The sequence below is a fragment of the Conger conger genome, chromosome 14, assembly GCF_963514075.1.
Source record: "Conger conger chromosome 14, fConCon1.1, whole genome shotgun sequence".
NCBI lineage: Eukaryota > Metazoa > Chordata > Actinopteri > Anguilliformes > Congridae > Conger > Conger conger.
In genome coordinates, this window is record NC_083773.1 from 41,176,771 (window position 1) to 41,195,570 (window position 18,800).

Genomic DNA, 18,800 nt, shown 5'->3' on the forward strand with positions numbered 1-18,800 from the left:
CAAGAACCTCACTGTACTTTCAGTGTACATTTAGGAAATTTGATCCTTGAAGAACAAAAATGTACCCACACTGTAACTGTATTCCTGAGAGAGCAGCTGCTGGGGGACTGTGGGAGGACTGGAGGTGCTTGTAGGAGCCTGTGGCCACAGCTCGTCAGAACCCTCCACCAGTACAGAAAGGTGACCCTAAAAAAGATTTATATGCTGACCAACATTCAGATTAATCCAAAATAACTTTTATATGTTGTTGATTATTATGATGGTCATGCTGAATATGGTGGTGAGTTCCAGTGAATAGTAATAATGTTCATGGAAATGACAATACACATTGACCAAAATGGATGAAGTATTGCATGTAATGGTGCTTTTTGCGATACTTGGTTTTACGATCGTCGACAGAATCAGGACTAGACTGACAGTAGTAAAATATTAATGTCAATTTTGCTAAAAATGAACAACCATCATAATAAGAAAAAGTACTACAATTCAAACACATACATTCATTGCTTAAAGAGAACATAGATATTAAATCAATGTGGGTAAACATTAGCCAGCAATAGCAAATTGCTCCTGAGAAAGCAAATGTAAATGGTAAATGGTTGGAATTTATATAGAGCCCTTATCCAATGCGCTGTACAATTGATGCTTCTCATTCACCCATTCATACAAACACTCACACATCAACGTCGATTGGCTGCCATGTAAGGTACCAACCAGCTCATCAGGAGCATTTCCTGCCTCTCACATGTCCACCCATATTTGTATATTGGGATTACAAACCTTGATCTCATGCAAAATGAAAACATTCAACTGAAAAAAGAAGCCTGAAATGGATTCCTCAGGACATTGAGTAATGGAATTAGGTGAGCATGAACATGATTCATACAATACACACCCCATATGAGCTGAATGTATTTATTCCATGATTAGTGTTGCAGCAGGAATTAAACTACATTTACAAATGGGTAGTAAAGTAGAAAGCAGTAACACATACAGTTCATAAAGATGTGTACATGGCATGAAACCCTTTTGCATGTGCACATTCACAATATTACATTACATTACATTACATATTACATTACAATATACAGTGAAATGAAAAAGTATTTGCTCCCTTCCTCATTTCCTCCATTACTGCTTGACACACAATATAGTTTTGAATTTAAAGACAGAATGTGCAATAGACAAAAGGATACAGAGTAAACAGAAAACATTGGGACATTTTTTAAATTACCATTCATTAATTGACTGAAAAAAGTTATGGGCCAGTGAGTCGCTCCATGCTGCACGAGCAGCCTCCCTCTTGCTCACTGGAAGGCGTATGCCTTTTATAAAGTTTTATAAATGAGGTTACTGGTGATTTCTTGCTCTGAAAAAGCACTTTCCATACTGTGTACTACACATGGAAGGATCCTCCAATGGATTGATTTGTTGGTAGAAATTAATACGATTTTGTTAAATAACACATCCCTCGCTGTGTAGCCAAGAAAAACACTTGTGAAAAACATCTCATACCAACCCAAACCGAATACATTTGCAGGGCTATTGCAGGAATGGTAAGTTAAATGGCACGGTGGCAGTTAAATTATGCTTCCTCAACAGATCCTACTCTGTGTATACTCCCAGGGATATTCATCTGGTTGAATAGTCAGAAGTATAAATATCTTGCATTAAAGACCTGCATGAATCATCTTGTGCCGATTTAAATTTGATTTTCCAGAAAAGCACTTCCCACACGTAGAACATTTGTAAGGCTTCTCACCTGTATGAGTACTCTGGTGGATATTTAAATTACTTTTCATGGAAAAGCACTTTCCACACAGAGTACAAGTATAGGGCTTCTCACCTGTATGAGTTCTCTGGTGGATATTTAAATAAGCTTTTGTGGAAAAGTACTTTCCACAAAGAATACAATTGTAGGGCTTCTCAACTGTATGAGTTGTCAGGTGGATATTTAATTGTCTTTTCATGGAAAAGCACTTTCCACACAGAGTACAAGTATAGGGCTTCTCACCTGTATGAGTTCTCTGGTGGATATTTAAATAAGCTTTTGTGGAAAAGTACTTTCCACAAAGAATACAATTGTAGGGCTTCTCAACTGTATGAGTTATCTGGTGGACATTTAAATGACTTTTCATGGAAAAGCACTTTCCACACAGAGTACAAGTATAGGGCTTCTCACCTGTATGAATTATCTTGTGGGTATTTAAATAAGATTTTGTGGAAAAGTACTTTCCACAAAGAATACAATTGTAGGGCTTCTCACCTGTATGAGTTCTCTCGTGGATATTTAAATTGTATTTTGTGGAAAAGCACTTCCCACACAGAGTACAAGTATAGGGCTTCTCACCTGTATGAGTTCTCTGGTGGATATCAAAAGAAGCTTTTGTGGAAAAGCATTTCCCACACTGAGAACATGTGTAGGGCTTTTTACCTGTATGAATTATCTGATGTCTATTTAAATCAGATCTGTAAGTAAAACACTTCTCACACCATGTACATTTGTATGGCTCATCTGTAATAATTTGACATTTACTATTAATTGCCTCTGTCAGAAAGAAAGGCGGCACGGATGGTGCAGCGGGTAGCACTGCCGCCTCACAGCAAGGAGATCCTGGGTTCGAATCCCCGTTGGCCGGGGCCTCTCTGTGTGGAGTTTGCATGTTCTCCCCGTGTCTGTGTGGGTTTTCTCCGGGTACTCCGGTTTCCTCCCACAGTCCAAAGACATGCAGGTTAGGCTGATTGGAGAGTCTAAATTGCCCATAGGTATGAGTGTGTGAGTGAATGGTGTGTGCGCCCTGCGATGGACTGGCGACCTGTCCAGGGTGTATTCCTGCCTTTCGCCCAATGTATGCTGGGATAGGCTCCAGCCCCCCTGCGACCCTGTTCAGGATAAGCGGGTTAAGATAATGGATGGATGGATGGATGGATGTCCGAAAGAAATTCAAAAGGCTTGGGGTTTTAGTTGAATTGGTTATGGGTTCAGTTCTCTCATTCGTTCCCTGGCAATTAATATGCTTGTTGCTGCCATTTCTACCTTTCTGCACAATTCTGGTCAGACTATTCTCACCGTTTAAGTGACTGAGGTGATTTAAGTCTCCACACTGGGTCAGCGGATCGTGCATTTCTTCCTTCTTACAGTTTGGATTTGGCTCTCCTGCACATTGCGATGGTTCTGTCTTGGCTTTGTGATCACCTGCAGCTCCATTCATCATAGCATTCATGAGATCACTCACTGAACTTTCACTGGATTCACACTTCATTTTACCAGATTTCAAATGAACACATTTAATATTCTCCAAGTCACTGATGTGTTCTGCCTTAAGGTATCCTCCATTACCAGTCTCGGTTTTGATTTGGTCAGGATGCAGATGGGTTACATATCCCAGCTCTGCACCGTCTAGTGTCTCTTTCTTAATAAGGTCCCCAGGGTGGGTGAAGCCCAGATCAGTTTCTGTTTTAATCAGTGATGTGTGTGTATGGTGTACATCACTGACCCCTCCGTGTAATGTAACACACACTGGCTCCAGAGTGTTGTGTCCTGCTGCAGCACACGTCTCTGACTCTGCCATGTGGACCAGTCCACCGAGTTCCTCTTCTTTCTGTCTGATCCTGTGCTGCTCAGTGAGCTCTGGTAGTGTTGTCTCAGTGTCCTGTCTCAGAATGACTCCTGTCTGCATCATACTGCTGCTCACAGGTGTGCAGATGTTCAGCTCCTGGGGAGAAATAGGGGAATGGTTTTAACCTTAATCAAATGGGTCTGACTGCAACAGCGGACACATTCTTTACACTCTGCAGTCCTGCAGATACCTGACTGACCACAGGGGGGCTCTAACATTCTGAGGTGGGGGAAACTCTTATTCCCTCAATGGCTGATACCACAGTTCCACTTTAAAAACACAGCTTTAGCTTCAACTGTGAACATTGAAAGAAAGCCATTTCTGAAGGGCCTGAGAACAGGAAGAATGGGCTGGCCATGGCAAAAGGGCAGAACACTGGTCTCCATGACATTCATGGTGGAATCAGTGTGCACCAGCAGCATCTTCAGAAACCCTGTGGACATTCTCTGTGGATTCTGAGGCTGCTGTACATGCTGTATTCTGTGAAAAATCTACCAGAGGTGGGGGAGTTGACCACTCCAATATTGATCCAACTTTGTGTAAGTGTTCTTTATACACTCACCAAGCACTATATTCAGTATTCATTGGACTTATTTTTTACACTTCTACTGCTGTAGCCTATTCACTTAATTATGATACGTGGTGTGTTCAAAGATGCTCTCCTACATATCACTGCAGAAATGTGAGGTTATTTGAATTACTGTTATCTTCCTGTCAGTTTTGACCAGTCTGGCCAGCCTGGCCATTCTCCTCTGACATCTCATTTGCAAGGCAAGGCACACAACTGGCAAACAAATAGTGAGGAAATGGGAGAAAAATCAGAAATAAATTAATATATTCATATTTTTAAAAAAATACCAGCCAGTAAATTTAGTCAAATTGTCTACTTTGATGGCTTCCCACATCAGCATCACTTGGTGGACGGCTTCCAAACTGAATATATAGCAAGGCCAATTCCTTTGCTTTTGCTATATCCTGAAGACAATTGAGGTCAAAAGATATATTTGAGATGACAGATCTGAATTTCAGCTTTTATTTCCTGGTATTTGTATCTAGATTTGTTAAACAGTATCAGATGACCTAATTTTGGTTTAAAGAATAGTTCTAAATGACTGCATTTGTGTTAGAATACATGGACACCAGAGAGCTGTCTTTGGGAGAAAAGCAAGCCATCAATCAATCACAGAGATTGCACAAGCATTGAGAATAGCTTGGAACAACAACTCAGAATGTCCTGAAAAACCGCTTGTCTCCTGAGCAACAGACATCAAAAAGGTCAACAAAGGAAAACAAAAGCAGTTGATGACAGAAACATTGTGAGAGCTGTGAAGAAAACCCTCAAAACATCAGTCAGTGACATCAAAGTTCTCAAACAAAGTTTTATGGACTGATGGGACCAAGATTACCCTACCAAAGTAGTACACTGCCAACATAACAAAGGACTTCATTAGGGAGTAAAAGTGGAAGGTTTTAGACGGGCCAAGTTCATCACCTGACTTTAACACAACTGACCATGCATTTCACCTCCTGAAGAGGAGACTGAAGGGAAAAAATCCTCATAACAAACAACTGGAAGAGGCTGCAGTAAAAGCCTGGAAAAGTAACACAAAAGCAGAATGCAGAACTGTTTGGTGATGTAAATGGGTCGCAGGCTTGATGCAGTTATTGTAAGCAAGGGGAATGCTACAAAATATGAAGTGTTATTTACTTTTATTTACTTAAATACTCTGTGTTCAAACACGTTTTCTAACCTGAAGATGGGGTGGTCTGATAACAAAGGTGCTATGTTATATGTAGTTTTGCACATCTTGTTGTAAATACCAAGAAATAAAAGCATAAAAACACAAAACTCTTGTCTCATGTTCATATTTTTATCTCAACCCCAAATGTATTCAGTGGATTGCAAAAACAAAGGAATTGGTCTTGCTGTTCCAATATTTTGAGGGAACTGTAACCGTTTCAAAAAAAATAACAGCCACAGGGAAAATGAAGTCAAATTGTATTCTTTTTGAAAAAAATAATAAAGTAAATAAAGTTGGGTCTGTGTAGAAAATGACCACAAACTGTTCCATGCTCAAGTTTCCAATCAAAATTAAACGTTATATGATTGTAAAGGTATAATATGCCTACTTATGTACAAAACATTGAACCGATTTTTTACCTACTACATTTTTTCATACTACATTGGACAGTAATTTTCCGATTCTAATTTTCTTCCCTCTGAATGAATTTCTCACCACGGACCGATTTTATTCGGAGGAGCACATACGTTTATTATTCCAGTGCGCATGCTCTGGTTACAAAATAGCGCCACTGAGCACGCGACAAAGCCCCATAGTCAAACATGGCAGCCTCCTCAATCGGCTCCTCGCACAATTGACAAGTTCTCATTGGAATCCATGTAACCAGCAGGAGGAAGCTCTACCCAGTTCTTATATATCCCGATAGCTGGACGAATCCGAAGTTTAATAAATAGAAAATTAATTATTCATAACGTGCTACAGTTCCAGGCTAAAATCGACTGACAAATTAGAAAAACGATATCTTTTGCAAAAATTAATGAAGCAGTTCGTTAAAGCATGAAGACGATGGGGAAAATACTTACCCTGTTTGGATGATGAATGAATGACTGTTTTTCGATGGAATGTACTTCTTGCAGTTAAAGGCTCCCAATGACTGATTACTTCTGTGTTAACCATATGAAGTCGCCGGAGTTCTGTTCTTCCACTTCTGTTCTTTAAGCAGAGAGGTTTATACGTCGGTGTCGAGTCTACGCCAAGCCGCGTTCTGGCCTGACGCTCACCTCCCCAGAAATGTAAATACCGTTCCGTAAGAAATGTGATTGGTCCCCTTGGTTTCATTGTATTACTGCTCCGCCATTGATCACTTTCAGTCGCCTGTGCTGTGTCCGAAACCGAAATCAGTTGCTTGATTAGTAATCTGTCCTTCAAAAAAAGGCGACTTCGGAGGTGTGTTCGCAGCACGCGATTGAGACGCACTTTGAAAGCAGAAAGTTGTCTGAGTGAAAGTAAAGTGATTACATGATGCGTAATTCCAAGAAATTTAGCTGGCTAGCTCATGGAGGCTTAAACATTACATTCGTTATTCCAGTGTGGTAATCAATTAAAATGTCGAGCTCGTTGTGTACTTCCAGTTGTGGACATGCTATTTTACAGTTCTTCGTGAATTCCGCCGCTGTTTAACATAAATAAATAAATGGAGAACAGAAATAATGTGAAATAAATATTTACCAAGATCATTAACCAAAAATACATGAAAACAAACTCAATTACATTTGGTAGACGTATGAAGAATGGCAAATCGTAATGGTTTAAATTATACATGCGTATATGGAAACGGCAATGGCCCAGGTTAGACTTTTGGCTCATCTCAAGCAGTGACATTACTGCTTCTCCTTTAACAGGTCATTATGTCATATGTGCCTACTATTAAATCCCATTGTAAAGTCCCTCATAATTAAAGAGAGATGGTAGAAATGTCCTCATCCTCATGTATAAATGGGAAACGCTAATACCTATTGAAACGTCAAACGATTTGACACAACAGAAGAAACTGAAGCAGGATGAAGGTATATGTGAAATCGCTAATCCGTGCTGTAAAAGAGATTTGACACTTGAGGACAATATTAAACTCAATTCTCTTCAGATATCAAATAGATATTTTTTACACTGAAAAGAGGAATGGGAAAAAAGGAATCACTGTTTTTGTAAACAGTTACCGTCCCATTTTTTAAACGGTTATAACCGATACTGCTTATGACCGCTGGGGGTCGTATTTCACAAAATAATTTTTTTGTGGAGTACTGTCAAATTTAATTGCATTTTCAAACTATATTTTGGGCCATCTCAATCGTTAAATGTCAACACTGTAAGTCAGCTAATGGCCTATTTGCCAAATTAAAGATTTACATTTACATTAACATTGTGCAGTGTAGCCTCACAGTCGCAGAAGCCTGGAGTTATATTCCTGCAGGCATGCTGGTCGATCGTGTCATTTTTTTAAAATGCATCAGTAAAAATGTTATTCTTGATGTTTTCATCCCTCTTCCATATGGCTTCTGCCTGATAGACTTGGGATGAAATCTGCAAATATGCTGCTGTTAAGAACTTTGTTAAAGACGGGGTTGTGCATTGAAAATTGTGGTCACGCAATATTTGCCTGATACAATGTGATAACACGGGATCTATTTTACCATAGGCGAAAGGTCTAATGATTTAACTTTCTTGCCAATACAGGTCTCCGAACAATTATATATATTTTTCTGTAACGCAAACTTTGCCAACGTTACCAAATATGGTGCGATGGTGAATACGGATTTATATTAAACTGAGTTTACCATTCCAGCTTCAGCAAAAATGATCGGCTGGAATTTTCTTTTAAACGTTTACTACTCAGTTTGGTTAACCATTTAAACGCTTAAACGAGGACAGTACTTTTATTTGTCGGTATTTAAATGGCCTTTTGTGTAAAAGCACTTTCTACACAGAGTACAACTGGAGGGCTTCTCACCTGTATGAGTATTCCGGTGGATATTTAAATAACCATTTTTTGAAAAGTACTTACCACAAAGAATACAATTGGTAGGGCTTCTCACCTGTATGAGTACTCTGGTGGATATTTAAATCGTGTCTTCCGGTGCAGATTCCAAGTGAGCTTCAAAATAAAAGTTCATTTCTTTTTTGATTATTGGCTGAATTTTCCATTTTCAGAATGTGCCTACTATTAAATCCCATTGGACGTGTATTAACAATTTACTTCCTTCTAAACTTTTTGTAACAGAGTAAGGTCCCTTATAATTAAGTTATGATGGTAGAAATGTCCTCAATGGATAAATGGGAAAAGCAAATAGCCATTGAAATGTCAAAAGATTTGGCACAACAGAAGAAAGTGAAGCAGGATGGAGAAATCAATAATCTGTGCTGTAAAAAGTATTTAAAACTGGAAGACAATACAAAACTCTTCAGATAAAAAGATATATTTTTTTACACTGACAAACAAAAGGAGCATTTAATCAGTCAAATACCAAATGGCAAGAAGAGGGAGACAATAATACCTTATACTTTGGTTTTGAAAAACACAGACACAATCAACAAACTACTCCCAAAGCTTAATAAAGATTACAGATAGATAGCTGGGGACGCATAACGTTACTTTCAAAATATTATAAGCTTCCAGCCTTAGTCAACGCCACCACACTAATAGATGGATTGCCAAATATCATTGCTGAATACCAATGGCATTTATTAAGGGGAGGCACATTCACAAGCACATCCGTCCAATTTTGGAAATGCTTGATTATAACTCATTGGTTGAGACTGATGCCTTCATTTTAACGACAAATGTATTTAAAGCTTTCAACATGATTTAATGTTTTTTTCTTTTGGTTAGTTTCTGTAACATGATCAAAACCCTGTTTAATGACACTTGCAGCTATAAAAGGGTGCCCTGTCCCCTTGAAACTCTTCATTTTAGCTACCCAAGTATTACCATCCACTTACCATTATTAAATATGCCGCATTGTATGGAATTGACATCCTTGATAGAACATATCCATTAAGTGAATTTGTGGATGACACAGCTGTTTCAATGGTGCCTATAGCTTTACAAGTGATTGACGTATTCAGGATCAGCTGGGCTAAGATGAAATCTTTGGCACAACCAGTCTGGCCCTTCTCCTCTGTCCTGTCTCATTAACAACACATGTCTGCCTGCAGAACTTCTGCTCACTGAAAGTTTTTGTTTTTCACACCATGCTCTCCACTACAGGGCAGCCTTGAGCAAGGCCCTTAACCCTGCATTGCTCCAGGGGAGGATTTTCTCCTGCTTAGTCTAATCAACTGTACATCACTCTGGATAAGTGTCTGCCAAATGCCAATAATGTAGTGTAATGTAATGCATTAACAAGCTGGTGTACAGGTCTACCTAAAAGTGGTCACTGATGTATATACTTTTTAATAATAATTTTTTTTTAAAGTTCTCTTTCGAATGTAGTTTTTTGTTGAATAACCATCTTCTTGCACCACTTAGATTGTGATGTTGTTTCAGATCATGTTATATCAGTGTTTCTATGATTCTGGTCTCAAAAAAAACCCCAAAAATATATACATGAAATCCGAACCAAATGACATTTTCACCACAATTTTCAGAAATGAATTGTCATTTGTTGCTGGAACATGATGGTGCTGGAGTCATGCAATCTTGGGGTCAGGGTGGGAGAATGGTCAGTTTGGACATTCATAAGGAGTGAGGACAGGGGGCATATTGCTCGCTTTGGCCCCCAATGCCTCATACGTGTCACCACAGTCAGTCCGGTTCTCCCTTATCTGTTTCTGAACCTTTTGGAGGCTTTCTGCGTGGGGCAATGATGCATGTTGGTTAGCTCTCAGCAGTGTTCAAGTCTAATTTGAAATAACACAGAGACAAAATTATTCACCGTTTATTATTTTTTAGGTTTTCCTGCTTTTTGCCTTCATGGTGAACATTAAAAGACATTTCCAATCACACACTGAAACAATGATTTAAAATGGATTCCCAGTCCAAGGACCACCTTGCAAATGCAGAAGATTCAAAGCTAAGATCAAGAGGATCCTTGTGAAGAGGAGGACAGAAGCCCTTCTGATCAGGGCTGAAGGGGTGCTTCAGCATCGTAGGAAGGGCAGTCCTCCAGCCAGGCTCCAGCTATGACATCGTTTGACCAACTAAAATATATTTTTCACTTGGTTAGTGCAGCCGTAGCAGGCAGCAGATCTGAGTCTACCTGCCCGAAGACGAACTAGCAGCCTTGCAGAGCTAGAGGCTGCCCACACTCTCTAAAAATTGTTTGTTGCAACTAAATTGTAATCTTAGCCAGCAATGTATAATTAATTTGTATGTTTATCTGCTTGGAAAATGTGCTCATTTGTACACCAACAAGAACCTCACTGTACTTTCAGTGTACATTTCGGAAATTTTATCCTTGAAGAACAAAAATGTACCCACACTGTTACTGTATTTCTGAGAGAGCAGCTGCTGGGGGACTGTGGGAGGACTGGAGGTGCTTGTAGGAGCCTGTGGCCACAGCTAGTCAGAACCCTCCACCAGTACAGAAAGGTGACCCTAAAAAAGATTTATATGCTGACCAACATTCAGATTAATCCAAAATAACTTTTATATTATTATTATTATAATATATATATAATCTATTATTATGATGGTCATGCTGAATATGGTGGTGAGTTCCAGTGAATAGTAATAATGTTCATGGAAATGACAATACACATTGGCAAAAATGGATGAAGTATTGCATGTAATGGTGTTTTTTGCGATACTTGGTTTTACGATCGTCGACAGAATCAGGACTAGACTGACAGTAGTAAAATATTAATGTTAATTTTGCTAAAAATGAACAACCATCATAATAAGAAAAAGTACTACAATTCAAACACATACATTCATTGCTTAAAGAGAACATAGATATTAAATCAATGTGGGTAAACATTAGCCAGCAATAGCAAATTGCTCCTGAGAAAGCAAATGGAAATGGTTGGCCTTTATTTAGAGCCTGTATCCAAAGCGCTGTACAATTGATGCTTCTCATTCACCCATTCATACAAACACTCACACATCAACGCCGATTGGCAGCCATGTAAGGTACCAACCAGCTCGTCAGGAGCATTTCCTGCCTCTCACATGTCCACCCATATTTGTATATTGGGATTACAAACCTTGATCTCGTGCAAAATGAAAACACTCAACTGAAAAAAGAAGCCTGAAATGGATTCCTCAGGACATTGAGTAATGGAATTAGGTGAGCATGAACATGACTCATACAATACACACCCCATATGAGCTAAATGTATTTATTACATGATTAGTGTTGCAGCAGGAATTAAACTACATTTACAAATGGATAGTAAAGTAGAAAGCAGTAACACATACAGTTCATAAAGATGTGTACATGGCATGAAACCCTTTTGCATGTGCACATTCACAATATACAGTGAAATGAAAAAGTATTTGCTCCCTTCCTCATTTCCTCCATTACTGCTTGACACACAATATAGTTTCGAATTTAAAGACAGAATGTGCAATAGACAAAAGGATACAGAGTAAACCGAAAACATTGGGACATTTTTTTAATTACCATTCATTTATTTACTGAAAAAAGTTATGGGCCATTCCATCAGAAATCAATCACTTTCTCACCACACCCTTTTAGATTTGAACAATTTGAACAATTTTAATGCATGTTGATCTATATGAATGTTTGAATGTGGTTTGGTCTTGAGCCAACCATTCAAGAGACAGAAACCCAAAGCTGACCCATATTGGACACCCTACATAAAGACACATATCTTCTTCAAAAACAAATATAATGCTATGGTTCTCTTATTATCGGAACACTTACAAACAAGGTTCCAAAATCAATAAATATGCACTTTTTTTGTCCTAAAACGCAAATGCATGAACTCATCATGAACTCAATCATCTGTCATTTGGTGTCTTCTATTGGTTGAGCAACAGCAGACTTCACACCAGAGTACATGGTGGGTGGGTCAGTATAACACCGAAACCTTAATGTTGCCTAAGAATTTCTTTCACCTGAAATAATGTCACTTTTTTTCCCAAACATTTACAATCACATGATTGAAAAACTGAAAATTAACAGTACACACTCACACTGAAGTCAGTGTAAATGTGTAATGTAAATCCCTGAAGTTAAGATCTTAAGTATATATTTTGAAGCCATTAGTCAAGTGCATCAAAATTTAACTGAAATTGAACATCTCGCCGAATTTCCCAAAATGTTTAATGGTGACAGTCTTCACTTTAACCTCATATTCATCATCGCATTTCAAATCCAACACTGCATATTTGTAACAGTTTTCAGGCGATTTCTGAAAAAATACAATTCATCAGGTGTGGTTCTGAATTGGATGAACACTGGAAACACTTCACACAATGCACACCTCATGAAGTATGACGCCATATAACACTTCACACAATGAGAATTAGCAGTAGCAGCTTTTTAGCAGTATATGCTTTCTTGGAGTCATAAATAACAAATTCTTTATTGAAAAACAAAGTTGGTACAAAAAGCTTTTCACCTGCACACATTATTTGGTAGCTGCACAAATTATCTACCTGGGAAACGCCCATATTAATGCACATAAGGTTGGTGCTGAATTAATTATCTGATTATTATATTATTACTATAGATCAGACCACTCTGCGGATACTTGTTTGGCTTTTCACCTGGATGAATTCTGTCCTGGGGTCTCATTTATAATCATTGCGTACGCGCAAAAAATGACTTTAAATGTGTGTACGCCACTTTCTAAGCATAAACTTGATGAGGAAAAATGCGAAGATTGACAGAAACTTTATGGAGGCAGAGGGCAACAGCGACTCTGCAGGCAAAGTAGTGAAATAAATAAAATCTAGAATATGTTCTAATGACAATTTCACTCAATTATTTGGACTCCATCTACAATTTGGAAGTCTGCTAATAATATTACTGAATATCACTGTCAGCGGAAAATCAAAGCCTGAGTAATCGTTTTGTTACCAATAAAGCACATAACCAAAAAAAAAAAAAGTATCTATTTTCAAAAACATTTTCATAATGGACTGGGGCATCAATTTGTCCACACTGATTGATTCAATTGTTAAGCAATTTCACTAATTCTCAAAGGGTTACAATACGGCTTCCATGAGAAGGTCACAGACATCCGCAGATCCCTTACAACCACCGCCCCCCTCTCTGTGCCCTTCCCCCCCTCTAGGCCCATCCCTTCCTTTTCCACTTTCTCCCCCCTTACAGACTCTGATGTCTCTCACCTCCTGCTCTCCCACCGCCCTACAACCTGTGCCCTTGACCCTATTCCCTCTTCTCTTCTCCAGACTATCACACCTGACATTCTCCCATTTGTCACCTCCCTTGTCAACTCCTCCCTGTTTTCTGGCTGTTGTCCAGCATCCCCCAAGAGGGCCCACATCACTCCGCTGCTAAAAAAGCCTACTCTGGATCCCTCCATCATCTAGAACTACCGCCCGGTATCTCTTCTTCCTTTTCTTTCTAAAACCATAGAACGAGCCGCTTCTACTCAACTTTCTTCTTTCTTTTCTAACAACCTGCTAGACCCCCATCAGTCTGGCTTCAGATCGGGCCACTCGACAGAGACCGCGCTCCTCTCCGTCAGTGAGTCGCTCCATGCTGCTCGAGCAGCCTCCCTCTTGCTCACTGGAAGGCGTATGCCTTTTATAAAGTTTTATAAATGAGGCTACTGGTGATTTCTTCCTCTGAAAAAGCACTTTCCATACGGTGTACTACACATGGAAGGATCCACCAATGGATTGATTTGTTGGTAGAAATTAATACGATTTTGTTAAATAACACATCCCTTGCTGTGTACCCAAGAAAAACACTTGTGAAAAACATCTCCCAACCCAAACCGAATACATTTGCAGGGCTATTGCAGGAATGGTAAGTTAAATGGCACGGTGGCAGTTAAATTATGCTTCCTCAACAGATCCTACTCTGTGTATACTCCCAGGGATATTCATCTGGTTGAATAGTCAGAAGTATAAATATCTTGCATTAAAGACCTGCATGAATCATCTTGTGCCGATTTAAATTAGATTTTCCAGAAAAGCACTTCCCACACGTAGAACATTTGTAAGGCTTCTTACCTGAATGAGTTATCTGGTGGATATTTAAATTACTTTTCATGGAAAAGCACTTTCCACACAGAGTACAAGTATAGGGCTTTTCACCTGTATGAATTCTCTGGTGGATATTTAAATAAGCTTTTGAGGAAAAGCACTTTCCACACAGAGTACAATTGTAGGGCTTCTCACCTGTATGAATACTCTGGTGGATATTTAAATTATATCTTGTGGAAAAGCACTTTCCACAAAGAATACAATTGTAGGGCATCTCACCTGTATGAGTTCTCTGGTGGACACTTAATTTACTTTTTGTGTAAAAACACTTTCCACAAATAATACAATTGTAGGGCTTCTCACCTGTATGAGTACTCTGGTGGATATTTAAATTATATCTTGTGGAAAAGCACTTTCCACAAATAATACAATTGTAGGGCTTCTCACCTGTATGAATTCTCTGGTGGATATTTATATGACCTTTTGTAGAAAAGCACTTCCCACAATGAGTACATTTGTATGGTTTTTCACCTGTGTGAATTATCAGATGTCTATTTAAAGCAGATTTGAAATTAAAACACTTCTCACACCATGTACATCTGTATGGTTTTTCATCACTATTCATTTGACCTTTACTTTTATTAATTGCTTCCTTCTGACAGAAATTCCAAAGTCTTGGATTGGATTCAGTTCTCTCGTTTGTTCCCTGGAAATTAATACACTTGTTGCTGCCATTTCCACCTTTCTGCAGAATTCTGGTCTGACTATTCTCACCGTTTATGTGACAGTGGTGATTTAAGTCTCCACACTGGGTCAGCGGATCATGCATTTCTTCCTTCTTACAGTTTGGATTTGGCTCTCCTGCACATTGCGATGGTTCTGTCTTGGCTTTGCGATCACCTGCAGCTCCATTCATCATAGCATTCATGAGATCACTCACTGAACTTTCACTGGATTCACACTTCATTTTATCAGATTTCAAATGAACACATTTCATATTCTTCAAGTCACTGATGTGTTCTGCCTTAAGGTATCCTCCATCACCAGTCTCGGTTTTGATTTGGTCAGGATGCAGATTACATACATGGGTTACATATCCCAGCTCTGTACTGTCTAGTGTCTCTGTCTTAATAAGGTCCCCAGGGTGGGTGAAGCCCAGATCAGTTTCTGTTTTAATCAGTGATGTGTGTGTATGGTGTACATCACTGACCCCTCTGTGTAATGTAACACACACTGGCTCCAGAGTGTTGAGTCCTGCTGCAGCACACGTCTCTGACTCTGCCATGTGGACCAGTCCACCGAGTTCCTCTTCTTTCAGTCTGATCCTGTGCTGTTCAGTGAGCTCTGGTAGTGTTGTCTCAGTGTCCTGTCTCAGAATGACTCCTGTCTGCATCATACTGCTGCTCACAGGTGTGCAGATGTTCAGCTCTTGGGGAGAAACAGGGGAAGGGTTTTATAATAAATAATAAATTGTATTTGTATTGCACTTTATATTTTTAGAAAAAATCTCAAAGTGCTACAGATTAAAAAGCAGAAGTGCTAAAAAAAAGAAATACAAAACATGAGAAAAATTTAAAATCTAGCAGAAGGCTCTAGGTTTTTAGACCTCGTTTAAAAGTATCCACAGACTGTGGTGCCCTCAGGTGGTCGGGGAGAGCATTCCACAGACTGGGAGAGGCCGAGCAGAATGCCCGATCCCCCATTGTGCGGAGCTTGGTCCTGGGGGGTTTGAGGAGGTTGGTGGTTGCAGAGCGGAGGGTACGTGAGGAGGTCTGAGGTCTTTACCTTAATAATAATAAAAACATCTGATAGCTGGGACAGCTCTTGGAGAGAAACAGGGGAAGACAATTGACAATGCATTTCACCTTCTGAAGAGGAGATCGAAGGGAAAAACCCCTCAACAAATAACAACTGGAAGAGGCTGCAGTAAAAGACTGGAAAAGCATCACAAAAGCAGAATGCAACAGTTTGGTGATATAAATGGGTCACAGGCTTGATGCAGTTATTGTAGGCAAGGGATATGCTGCCAAATATTAAGTATTATTTACTTTCATTTTCATAAATACTCAGGTCTACCAATGCTTTTTCTAAACATAAAAATTGATTGGGTGGTCCGATTCCAAAGGTGCTATGTTCCAAGTAGTTTAACACATCTAGGTGTAAATTCCAAGAAATAAAAGTGGAAAATCTGAACTCTGGTCTCGTGTTCATCTTTTTATCTCAACCCCAAATGTATTCAGTAGATGGCAAAAACAAAGGAATTGGACTTGCTGTACCAATACTTTTGGAGGGGACTGTAACTGTTAAAAAAGAACAGGCATGAAAAATTTGGAAAATTAAGTCTAATAGTATTCTTTTTGAAAAAAATATCTTGGTGTTCAATGCTCAACCAAGTACAGGTGCATCACACAAAATTTGAATATCTTGGAAAAGTTCATTTTGTTCTGTAATTTCATTCAAAAAGTGAAACTTTCATATATTCTTGATTCATTACACATAGGCATCAGTGCCACAGGCTGATTACCTCCCTGCCACGCCGCATTGATGCAGTAATTTGTGCAAAAGGAGCCCCGAAGTAGACTGCACAAAAGAACATACTTTTCAGAAGGTCGACATTCCTGTATTATAAATCTTTTTTTTTGATTGGTCTTATGTAATATTTTAATATTCTGAGATTCTAGATTATTGTACCTGTAGCACCTGTAGATGGTAAGGTACATTATTAAACGTTTTGTCCTTCAATAAGGTATAATAGGCCTACTTAGGAATAAAATATTGATCTGATACTGCAAAGCCTTTTTTTTTTTCTATCAAGCTCGCCATTTATATGTTCCACACGATTTATGGAGGACCTGTTCAATGGACGAATTTAGTCTTAAAATCTGACGCCACTGTAACCAAGTTCATTCGGTAAAGTGAAGTAAAGTGAACACTGGACCCCCACCCAGAGAAACACGCAAACGCCAGTGGTTACGACGTAATGCAGCGTATTTAGCCTTTGGCGACGAAAAGCACATTTTATCATTAAAGCCCATTCAAAATTACGATTACCATGGTGAATTTTTACTATATTGGACAGTACTTTTCAATTCAAAATTTCCCACTGAATGAATTACTCTACAAGGACCGATTTGATTGCCATTCATTCCTTACCGTTTAGGTTTTCAATGCACATGCTCCGGTGCCAAAGTAGCGCCACTAACAACTAAGCATGCGACAAAGCCCCATAGTCAAACATGGAATCCTCCATAAATCGGCTCCTCGCACAATGAACAGTTCTCATTGAAATCCATGGAACCAGCAGGCGGAAGCTCTCTCCAGTACTTGTGTATCCCGATGTCTGGGCCAATCCGAAGTTTTATAACTAGAAAATGAATTGTACATAACATGCGACAACTCCAGGCTAAAATCGACTGACAAATTTGAAATCCGATATCTTCTGCAAACATTCATGAAGCAGTTCGTTAAAGCATGAAGACTATGGGGGAAATACTTACCCTGGTCGGATGATGAATAAATTACGTCTGCACAATCGTTTTTGGATGTAATGTAATTATTGGAGGTAAAGGTTCCCAATGCACGTTACATCTGCGTTAACCATAAAAAGTCGCATGGAGTTCGACTAGTTGTGTTAATCGTGCAGGACCAGCGGAAGCTCGCCCCAATACGAATCTTACTTCCGGTGTCCGATTTCACAAAAGTTGCAAAATAAAGGTTCATTTCATGTTCCTAAACGACTTCCCCAGATTGACACTTCACAGCATACTCTGCCAACAATGGCTAAGGTGCAGTAGAATTCTCATTTGGAATGCCATTAGACTGTAGCCATGTTGATGGCTGTTCATGTACTAATGTGGATTCTTTAGTCATCTTTTGATTTTTGTACACTGGCTTGGGTTTTTGTTCATTTTAGCTACAGCTAGACCGACTTGCTTGTCCTGTAATAGGGAGGACAACCGAAAAATGTTTTTCCGGAAATCAACATGAGTATTATGATTAAAATCTCAGTTTAACCTTAAATTAACCTGTTGTTGACAATAATTATGCTCAGGTGGAATTTTAATGTCATGAAATGACTGTTTTGTGGCTTTTAAGCGCTCATTTTACCAGCATTCCATCAATGTTAATTGCTGTACCCCGACAGCACCGAAAAACAGGCAGATTTCATTGACTATTCCATGTTTACATTTATGGAGCTCGAAAATGTTGACGCAACAATAGCATTTACTGGTTGACTTCACGCGCTCATACATGGCAGTTGGTGGTAGTTCCAGGCTGTAGCCAGGTCAATATTTTCGCTGGATACTCGGTATGTCCCGCCTTATAAATCCAAAGTCCCTGGTTACTTTTGAATAGTTTCAATGGATTTTGACAGTAGACATGTCAGACTTCAATCATGTGAACGCTCTCGAGCGTGCGCCTACGTTGCAAATAACCGTGTTGTATCCTTCTAACGTAATGTACATAGCAACTGAACTCTCAGATCACGCGGAATCACCGATAACGGCCAAGAGA

The 18,800-nt window shown here is 39.2% G+C and overlaps 1 protein-coding gene across 1 annotated transcript; it reads right to left on the minus strand.

Moving 5' to 3' along the window:
• Positions 1-1,670: 1,670 nt before the first annotated feature.
• LOC133109482 (oocyte zinc finger protein XlCOF22-like) lies at positions 1,671-17,904 on the minus strand. The gene is made up of 6 exons (XM_061218805.1): positions 17,783-17,904; positions 17,439-17,649; positions 14,565-15,713; positions 14,249-14,480; positions 2,351-2,454; positions 1,671-1,846 (listed from the first exon to the last, which is right to left on the minus strand). The coding sequence occupies exons 2-6, from the start codon at positions 17,458-17,460 to the stop codon at positions 1,671-1,673; spliced, it is 1,683 nt and encodes a 560-aa protein (XP_061074789.1). The 5' UTR covers positions 17,461-17,649; positions 17,783-17,904.
• Positions 17,905-18,800: the final 896 nt, after the last annotated feature.

Bases quoted from the DNA above. Each gene is read 5' to 3' on its own strand.
- LOC133109482 (XM_061218805.1), bottom strand. From the start codon at position 17,460: ATGTGCATTGAAAACCTAAACG. The intron at 2,455-14,248 runs GCACAAGATGAT...TGATTTAAATAG, and splicing joins GGAAAATCTAATTTAAATCG to ACATCAGATAATTCATACAG. The intron at 1,847-2,350 runs GTGAGAAGCCCT...GAACTCATACAG, and splicing joins CCACCAGAGAACTCATACAG to GTGAGAAGCCCTATACTTGT.